The sequence below is a fragment of the Syzygium oleosum genome, unplaced genomic scaffold (assembly GCF_021117445.2).
Source record: "Syzygium oleosum isolate NSW1041296 unplaced genomic scaffold, Sole_v2.1 Sole_v2.44, whole genome shotgun sequence".
NCBI lineage: Eukaryota > Viridiplantae > Streptophyta > Magnoliopsida > Myrtales > Myrtaceae > Syzygium > Syzygium oleosum.
In genome coordinates, this window is record NW_026607528.1 from 1,446,459 (window position 1) to 1,456,483 (window position 10,025).

The following is a 10,025-nucleotide window of genomic DNA, read 5'->3' on the forward strand; positions in this document are numbered from 1 at the left end:
TACCATTCACTTAATCAAACCAATGTCCTTCTAACGCCGTTAAAGCATGGTAAAATCTGTTGAAATTTCAATTTCCCACGTGACTTGGTGATATTGGGCTTTAAATTTCCCACCAGGAGGACTTTGCCTTTGCCCTGTATTGCTGATTCCTCTCAGTCTCTGTGCACCTCCATGTTCTGTTTTTTGGTGACTTCCTTCGTTTCCAGAAAGTCGCCTTCAACCTCCCTGCGTTGTCTGTGCCCTTCTTGTTTTCACCTTGAGAAGTTATAATCGATCTTCCTTCACTGAATCGTCCCAATTAGCTCTTTTTACAGAAGCGTGGTTCTGGTTCTCTTCTTTTGGTGAATAACAGCTGAGAGGATCGGCCCACAGATGGGATTGAGTGGAAGTCAGGCTCTTCTCATCATCCTCACTTTGACTGTAGGACCACTGTAAGTGCTCTAATTCCACTTCTGTTCGAGCTCTTGTTGGCAGATAATGCACAAAAGGCAAAACTTTGCTCCTGGACAACTCTCGAAATCGAAGAGAAGGAGGTGCTCGGCGTCAACCTCAAGACCAGAGGATATGTCTGGAGAAGGGAACGAGGCGTTAAGGAGGGACTTGGAGTCTGCCTCACAAACAGACGATGCCTCTAGAGAAGAGTACGATGTGTTTTTGAGTTTTAGGGGAAGTGACACACGCCTAAACTTCACTGATTGCCTTTATCATAGCATGCTAGATGCAGGAATCCGCGTTTTCCTTGACAGTGAAGAACTTGAACCTGGTGAAAAAATCAGTAAAGTTTTGAATGCACTGAACAAGTCTCGGATCTATATCCCCATCTTCTCTAAAAATTTCGCTTCCAGCATTTGGTGTCTTCGCGAGGTAGAACGCATGGTAGAATGCTATTCAAAATCAAATGGGAAGAAAGATATCATCCCCATTTTCTACGACGTGAACACCGATGATGTAAAGTTGAGAACCGGTTTGTACGAGAACGCCTTAATCGAGCACAAGAAGTCTGACCCCGATGAAGTGGAGCGGTGGCGAAATGCCCTTAAAACAGTTGGAGGGATAATTGGACGGGAAATTCAAGAAAAAGGGTAAATTTCTCCTCAACTTTTTTAGGGTAATAAGCACAATAATTACATTTCATTCGATGAAAGTTTGTCCCTCGAAGGTATAGTTGAATCATGCATTTTTATGTACTTTTCCCCTCCCATGGTAATCACAAAACTTTGTACGATCAAATCTCGTGTTAGATTGTTGAATCGATAGGAACATTGCAATATTAAAATTATACGAAGACATGATTATTAATTGTTTCCAAAAAAAGTGCATAATTAACATTACAAAAGTGCACGCATGATACATCTATGCAAATAATGGACGTTTGAAAGATTTTACAGAATTTCTCTATTATGAAATGTTGGACCTACTATCTAATGAAAAGAATTTATCGACACAACACGAAAAAATTGAACACAATATGTGAGAACAATTTTGCAAGATTTGTACGGAAAGGATAATGTTGAGCTCAGAACCAATTTGTATGGAAAAGCGATATCCAAGCACAGGAAGCAGCTTGGCCCTGATGAATTATAGCGGTGGAAGAAGGCTCTTGTAGAGTTTGCACGTGTAGGGTGTGTTTGGTTCAGCATTTGCAAGGGGCTTTCGAGGCCGAAAGCCCCTTGGGGAAATGCTGAGACGTTTGGCGAGAATTTCCAATGAGCTTTCGGTCGAAAATCAGCATTGGGAATGTTGAAAGCCCAAGGCTGATCCAGACCAGCTTTGAGCTTTCAGCATTTGCCTAATGCTAAAACCAATATTTTTTCTTCTAAAATTACCCTCGCTAATTCTTCAATATTCCAATTTTGCCCCTCCTAACTGTTCATCTTCTTTGGGCTGAGGGCGACCGGCGAAGGTGGCTGGCCAAAGCTGCCTGAGGCCAAATCGGGCCGGCGAGGTTGCCCGACCTCGGCGACGGCCGCCTGGGGTCACGCGACCCCGGCGAGGGCCACCTGGGTCGCGTGTGACCCCAAGCGATGGCCGCTGGGTTGCGCGATGGGCAACGGTCATCGACGAGCCAGATCTAGCGCCAGCGGCCGTCACCCAAGGTCAGGCCGCCCGGTCGGGCGACCCCCAACGAGGGTCGTGTAGCCCCGTGTGGCCATCGCCTGCAGTTGGGTGACCCTGGCAACGGCCGCCTGGGTCGCGCGGCCCCAGGCAGCCGTCGCCGAGGTCGCCCCTAGGTCGCCCGACCTTGGGCGACGGCCGCTGACGCTAGATCTGGCTTGCCGGCGGCTGTCACCCATCGCCAGCTCCGGTGAAGGGTAAGTTTTCTTTTAATAAAAAAAATCCCAAAACCTTTTGTAAAATAAGATTTGCCAAACACTATTTGGGCCAAAGTAGTTTCACAAAGGATTTTTTACCAAACGCAATTTGCATTTTCCCAAGAGGCTTTAAGTTAAAGATAATTGCATTCCCCCAAAGCCCCTTAGGAATGCTGAACCAGACCCACCCGTGAAGGGATGGGATCTTATAGGCAAAGGGGAATTTTCCTGCACTTATTCTCAATAACAACAATTTTCCTGCACTTTTTCTCAATAACAACTATTTAATGAAAAGAATTTACAGCTACAAACTGCATCTGTCTGGAAGAAACTGTGTGTCCAAATTTTCGAACTCATAGCCCCGTGTCATTACATTAGAAGATAATGGAATCGAGACTGAAATTGTGCTCGAACCTACAAAGGAAATGAGGTGTGGGTGAAGGTAACCTATTTCTCCAACCCGCAAAAAACTATGTCAAACCAAAGCTCCAAAAAAATAATTTCCAATACAACTGATTATAATGCTTAATTTCCACTTGGGTAAGTTGTTGAAATGTTGAGTTATGTGTCCACATGTTCGCTAGAGTCTTGTAGTCTATCATATCTTTGATTGACACGAAATTTTCACGCTTTGCTGCAGCCAAGGAGAAGAAATTAAATCGATTGTTGAACAGGTTTCCAGTAAGCTTAAAACTAGACACATGATTGTGACTAAATATTTGGTTGAAGATAATGGTCAGGTGCAAGCCATAATGAAATTGTTGGATGTTGGCTCTGATGGTGTACATTTCGTTGGTATTTATGGCTTGGGTGGGGTTGGAAAAACAACTCTTGCCACAGTTCTGTACAACAAATTATCTTTTCACTTTGAAGCCTGTAGTGTCCTTAAAGACGTTCGAGCACATTGGCAACCTCCTGGTGGTCCTTTAGACTTGCAGAAAAAGCTCTTATCAGATTCTGTCAGCTCCACGATTAGTGACCAAATTAAAAATGTTGATGATGGAATCAAGATGATCGAAAGAGTGTTTAGTAATAAAAAAGTACTCATCGTCCTTGATGATCTAGACAAGATAGAGCAACTCGAAAAACTAGCTGGAAATCCTAACTGGTTTGGTTCGGGTAGTAGGATCCTCATCACAACTAGGGACAAAAGCATCTTGATGACTCAAGTGGAATCATCTAGTAAAGAGGTCCTACATCAACCCAAAGGGATTTCGCATTATGAAGTTTGTGTAATGGAAGATCATCTAGCACTTCAGTTGTTTTGTAAGCATGCTTTTAGAAGTGACTCTCCTATAAAAGATTATGATGCTCTTTCAAAAGATATTGTTCGTAAAGTGGATAGGCTTCCTTTGGCTGTTGAGGTGATAGGTTCATCTCTTTATTACATGGGCTTTGCCCTGGAGTCACATGGTGATAAAAGAAAGCTATTGGAAGAGATGCTGAAGCAGTTAGATGAAGGTCCTGTTAAGGGTGTCCGAGATGTATTAATGATAAGTTATGAAGGATTGGAGAAGAAGCAAAAGGAAGTGTTTCTGGATATTGCTTGCTTTTTCACCAACGTGGACCAAACATATCCAGTTATCATGTGGAATGACTGTAATTACCATCCTCACACTGCAATTCGTGTCCTCCACCTACGGTCCTTGATAAAAATTAGAGATAATAAGTTTTGGATGCATGACCAATTGCGAGATCTGGGAAGGCACATCATCCTTGAAGAATATCCTCGCAAATTTAGTAGGGTGTGGATTCATGAGGATGTTGTAAAACTACTGGAGAGAAAAGAGGTAAAATGGATGAGTATGTCGCATAATTTTTATTTGGTAGTAGAAACTTGTTGAGTTTTTTCTTTTATTTTATAGTTAGCTTTGTTTGACTTTCAATTTGTCTTGCGAGTGAGACAGCTCTCTCTCAAACATCTGGGTCAAAAAGTCTTGTAAATTGGTAGAGAGATACCAGATAGATACCTTAATAGTTAGCTTTTTTTTCTGGATATGTAGAACAGAAAATAGTTTTCTGGAAATTCTGAAGCAACAAACCGCTGGTTCAGATGCTGTCCGAGAAAAGTCAGTGGAAAACTACTTGTATGAAGAATTTTTAAATTACTTTCAAACACAATTATAGAGAAAGCAAAAAACTATGAATTTTGGAATTGATATGCTAATTATATTTCTTGAAAAGAAGAAAATGGGAAATGGATAAATTATTTGTAAGATATCTTCGAATGGAAGCTGAAATATTCGTTGATGGTGTGAACGTAAACATGTAAGTCTACTTGCTGGAAGAAGGCGTGTGCCATGGTAGTTACCCCGGTGGAGATATTGTCTACCAATGTTCATATGCTTCGTTTCTTTATAGCTTTGTAAGAGTGTTAAGTGTTGTGCTCTCAATTAATCTTGAGTCTTTGTTGATAGGGAAATCAAGATGTAGAAGCACTAAGCTTGACTCCGGATGGTTACAGCCGTAACATTGCACTTGAAGAATTAGCTTCTCCACCAAATCTAAGGTTCCTTCAAGTGAAAGGCATTGATATTTTTGGCAACTTCAAAAATCCTCTTTGGCAAATGCGGCAAATGTGGCAAATGAATTTCCATCCGTATAACTTTAATAATTTGGTCATGCTCGACCTTTCAAATAGCGATATTGAAGATGGCTGGGGTGGATGGAGCAAAATGAAGGTATGATATGCCTAACTCTAATATTTCTTTCTTCATTACCTCGTTCGCTATGATAGAAGTATGATATATATATATATATAATGGTTGGATGCACTCCCCAATCCCATCTAAGCTTAGTATATATTTTGCATGAGTAACATTCAATATCTTTTTATAAATCAAAGTAAAGAACAATTATGTTCAACAGAAAAAATGTTTCGTATGGTTTATAACTCTGCTTTTGTAGTTCCGAAAGTTGCTTAGGCTTTGGAAATGGTGTATTCCATCGAAAGTAAGTGCCATATTGCTTCAATATGCATCAGATATGATTTGAATGACGTAAAGTTTGAGTCAAGTTTAGTAATACAAAGGTTAAATGGGATAAAGTTTGAGATAGGTAACACTCAACTTGAACAGCGTAAACGATCACAAGTTTATTTTGAATAGCTAAGTTGATTATTTGAATGAAGGTAAGCTTGACCTTCATAATACTCGATTCAAGTGGCTCACTAGCCTAATTTAATAGTTAAGTATCTGCTTATGTTATGTTTATAATTGTATTAGTGAAATGTAAAATAAATGAAAATGAAACTAATCTTACTTTTTTTATTTTACTTGAGTTAATGAGCGAAGGCTCGAGATTTAAATTGAATCTAGTTTGTAACTAAGGGACAAGGGACAAGGTGTAGGAATTTTTGTTGAATAGTTGAGGTATTGCAAGTGTAATGTGCATGGAACTTTGGTATTGCTAGTTGGTCTCTTGTGTACATGACCAAACATCCCAAGCCTACCGACTTATACATGCAATTTTATCCCTGCATTTGTCAGAAATATTCTTCCTTGGACATATTTGCGGCCGCAAGCTTCAACTAATTATACTAAACTGGAGACTTGTAGAAACATTAGTCCTAGAGGAGTGTAGGCTATTCTAGAAAATTTATCAGTACTTCAATTGAAGCACGTCATCTTGCTTAAATTTTATGTCTCGTTGTATGATTTCCGTGTCATCTAGACTGAGAAAATCCATTTGTTGATAAATTTCTTCTTCAATTATCCTATTTCGAACTTCTGTTTCTTCAACTTTCTCTTCTTCAACAAACTCGTCGACAGTTGCACTCATGGTCTGATTCAATCTTTTACCATTTTCTTCTTCATCAAGTTGTGCTATTTGAATTACCGTAAGATTACATTGAGTTATAAAAATGAGGACAATTGGGTTAACTTTCTCCCAGATATATATCCTAGGATGATTGATGTGTTTCATTCTCTTTAATTAAATTTCTTTTCCAGCAGGTGACAGAAAAACTGAAAGTTTTGGATTTAACCGGTTGCAAAAAATTGACGAAGACACCTGACTTCTCTAACTTCACGTCTTTGGAGAGTTTAATTCTTGCTCGGTGTCCCAAGTTGATCACAATTGACCGCTCCATCGGTAAACTTAAATACCTGAAAACTTTGAATATCAAAGGGTGTAGTTCTCTTAGGGAGTTGCCCGAAGAAGTTGGCTCTCTACATTCTTTGACAGAGATTGTCATGCCCCAAAATTTTCAATCGTTGAAGCTTCCGGAGAGATTTGGCGAACTGAAATCTTTGTCGAGCTTTATATTAAACAACCACCCTAGAATTAGCCAACTTCCAAAGTCTATTGTAGGGTTGGTGAAACTCACATGCTTATCTTTACGTGGGTGTGTGGGAATAAAGGAGCTTCCACCCTCCATTGGGGAGTTACAAATGTTGGTTGAGTTGGATGTATCAAAGTCAGGAATAGTCATACTACCCGATTCTGTTGGAAAGCTAAAGAAATTAAGATTGATGAGGCTAGCTTATACGGCGACAACAAAGTTTCCTTCTACTATTGGACAGGTGGAGGCACTTGAAGAGCTAGTTGCCAAGAAATGCTGGGACCTGACCGATGAAAACCTGGAGGAAATTGGGAAGCTATCCCATTTGAGGATATTGGACTTATCATTTACTCGTGTTTGTAGATTGCCTGAGGTGATAGGTGGTCTCTCTCATCTCCAAACACTTGAATTGGGTTCGATTGAGCTTCAACAAGTGACAGCTCTTCCATCAAGTTTGAGAAGCCTTTCGGTTCATGCCGTTAACATCTCTTTTAAGCATAGCCCCTCAAGCCTCGTCAATCTAGAGAATCTGGAATTAAATGAAGTAAGCGCTTTTTTGAAAGAGGAACCTTACTCAACTTGGAGGAACGATCCGCCAAAAATGGAAGAAGCTTGGAACACAGTGCAACCGATCCATCAGCTTCCATCTCGTTTGTCAACCTTGAAACTCAAGGGCATTAGTCCACTGCCATGTTTTGGCAACTTAGAAAGTTTGTCAGTTTTGCATGTTAGTGAATTTCCAATGCAATGCTTACATGTCTCTGAAGGCCTAATACATTTGAGGGAACTGAAAATAAGTAGATGCAAAGACCTCAGAGAAATAACTAATCTGTCACGCTTGGAGAGTCTACAGCGCTTGGTTCTGAATAGCTTGAATAACCTAGTTAAGATTCCAGGTTTGTCGGAACTCAAATCTTTGCAGCGCCTCTGTCTCTCCAGATGTTGTTTGATAGAAGAATTACCCAACTTATTGAAGTTGGATAAGCTACAATATCTAGAGTTAGAAGGTTGTCCTAATTTAAGAGCAATCAGGGGAGTCGAGGGCTTAGAAAGCTTGGAGTTAAATAGTGATGGTCGCACTGTCCTGGAAAGATTGTTGGATGTCTCAAGAACGACTTGGCTTCCCCACAAATTACTTATGTACGATGTGTTCTTAAGTTTTAGGGGACCAGACACTCGTTATAACATTATTAGTTTCATTGACTATAGCCTATATGGTAGTCCAATTTCTATTTTCAGAGATGATGATGAATTGAGCCCTGGTGAAGGAATTGGGGAAGAGATTCAACAAGCACTCAATAACTCTTATATCTACATACCTGTCTTCTCTAGGAACTACGCTTCCAGTCAGTGGTGTCTACGTGAACTCGTGCATATGGTAAAATGCACGTCAAGGTCAAAGGGCAAAAGAAAAATCCTCCCCATTTTCTATGATGTGGAAATTGATGATGTTAAGCTCAAAAGCAATTTATACACAAGCGTCCTAGACAGGCATCGTGAGAATTTCCCCACCGAAGTGGATGTATGGGAAAAGACATTGAAAGAGGTCGCGCATATGGAAGGATTGGACATGAAAACTGACAGGTAATTGTTCCCATTTTGATTCATTATGACAATTAAGTCATTCAATTGATATAAGCAGCATATAGAATTTCAAGTTACTATAGTGCAGCCTTTTGCATCCAAATAGCCGTATACTCAAGCTGATTCTTATTCTTTAGGATAATTTATGATCTTTAAGTTAAAAAAAGAGGTTTCTTAAACTTTAGCACGGGTCATTCTACTAGTTTGACGGCCAAATCTAAAACAAAATTGCATGAATTTATAGCCAAGAGAACAAAAATATCTGCACTCTCCAAACGACCCAAAAAAGCATATGAATTTCTATTTGAGGAATGAAAAAACCTACCGTTAAGTTTTCCATCCATACAAGTTGACGAATTCGCTCGAAATAGTCACTTTGGAAAAACAATTTTCGGTTTGGGACAAAAAGAACTCGATTCAAGAACTACAACCCTTTTAATTTGAGGCTGCTCATTTTTTCTCTCTTTCCTAGTTGAAAGATGAGAGTCATTGATTGAGAAGTCCAATACATGACGTCATTATTGATTAGTGAGAGACGACGTTGTTTGGCCTTGTTGACGTTTGCTTTGCTGACATGTCCATTGTATACGTCCATACCATCAGCCACGTGAAATGCCACATTAGCTTGCATGGATAAAAAATTTGATGTTGGACGTTGTTGTCCATTAAGTAATAGTTTGTGTACTTTTTGCGTCATTTCAAAAGTGGAGCTGCGGACGTAAGTTCATCGTTTAAAGATAAAGATGAAGAAAATGCTCAAAGAGAGAGGAGCATCTCCTTTCATCATGTTTTAATATAATACTACCAATTTATTTTCTTTAGAATATCTCAAAAAATAAGCTGTAAGAAGATGCCCTCGTTTCTCAAGATTTTGATTGGAACCCGCATCTAATACTACCAATTATTTTTCTGTACAGATTGAAATGTCGTTTCAGATAGGTCCCTGCACAGTTTCATCCATTTCATCAAGGATAGCCACTTTGCATTGGTTCCTGAATTTTAGAGCATCTTAATTTCTTCAAACGAGTAATATCCGATTATAATTTAGTGTAGCTGTAGATGAATGGGTGCCAATACTTAACCGCTGGAGTAAAAAAATTATAAGTTTTTTTTTTACATATTATATTTACAGAAGTAGATCCCTATAGTTTACCATATCCGGCGGACCTCTGTGGTCGAATAGAACTGCATAGCAGTACAGCCGCACATCTTTATCGTCTACTTTTTCATTATTTTCTTTCCTTTTCTGTACTGGGTTTGAGACATCATATTGGCAATTAGATTGTAATTTTGATATCCTTTTATTTTCTGCATGTCTAACTAAAATGAATTGTCCTTAACCTGTGAATAGTTGCAGCGGCGAAGATGTAGTTCAGAAGATTATCGCAGAGGTTTCGAGAGCAAACAAATTGCTAGATGTCGACTCCTGAAGCCTTCTTTTGGTTTGTTGTCATATAGAAAAAGGAAGGATTTGCTTTCTATGTAATAAAATTCTGCACAACTGCATTCTGTTGCTATTATTTGGAGGATCTAATGCTTTGGTCCATTACTTACACAGTTAGCATATTTGCGTGAGTGAGAATATCAATGAAGTCCCATGCTTTATCGGAGGGTCGGTTAAGCTTTCACATTTGTCTTTGCAACGGTGCCGGGAGATAAGGAGCTTTCAAACTCTATTGAAGGGTTAGTTAAGGTAATATATCGGCGTTTATATAGCTGATGTGCAACAAAACAAAGGATCTTTCGTTCTCAGTTTGGCAAAGTCAGAATCGCTGGTTGAGTTAGTTTCGCAACATTTAAGGATGGAGAAATTGTCCAATCAATTCTAGACTATTGTACAAATGCCA

At 39.5% G+C, this 10,025-nt stretch overlaps 1 protein-coding gene across 1 annotated transcript; it reads left to right on the top strand.

Moving 5' to 3' along the window:
- Positions 1 to 372: 372 nt before the first annotated feature.
- LOC115684259 (disease resistance protein L6-like) lies at positions 373 to 9,608 on the top strand. The gene is made up of 6 exons (XM_030608998.2): positions 373 to 431; positions 489 to 1,082; positions 2,953 to 4,102; positions 4,730 to 4,993; positions 6,266 to 8,178; positions 9,536 to 9,608. The coding sequence occupies exons 1-6, from the start codon at positions 373 to 375 to the stop codon at positions 9,606 to 9,608; spliced, it is 4,053 nt and encodes a 1,350-aa protein (XP_030464858.1).
- Positions 9,609 to 10,025: the final 417 nt, after the last annotated feature.

What these genes read in the sequence shown, in the direction of transcription:
- LOC115684259 (XM_030608998.2), top strand. Translation starts at nt 373, where the DNA reads ATGGGATTGAGTGGAAGTCAGGCTCTTCTCATCATCCTCACTTTGACT. An exon ending in ACTTTGACTGTAGGACCACT is followed by an intron (nt 432 to 488) that starts GTAAGTGCTCTA and finishes AATGCACAAAAG; the next exon opens with GCAAAACTTTGCTCCTGGAC. An exon ending in GTGGATGGAGCAAAATGAAG is followed by an intron (nt 4,994 to 6,265) that starts GTATGATATGCC and finishes CTTTTCCAGCAG; the next exon opens with GTGACAGAAAAACTGAAAGT.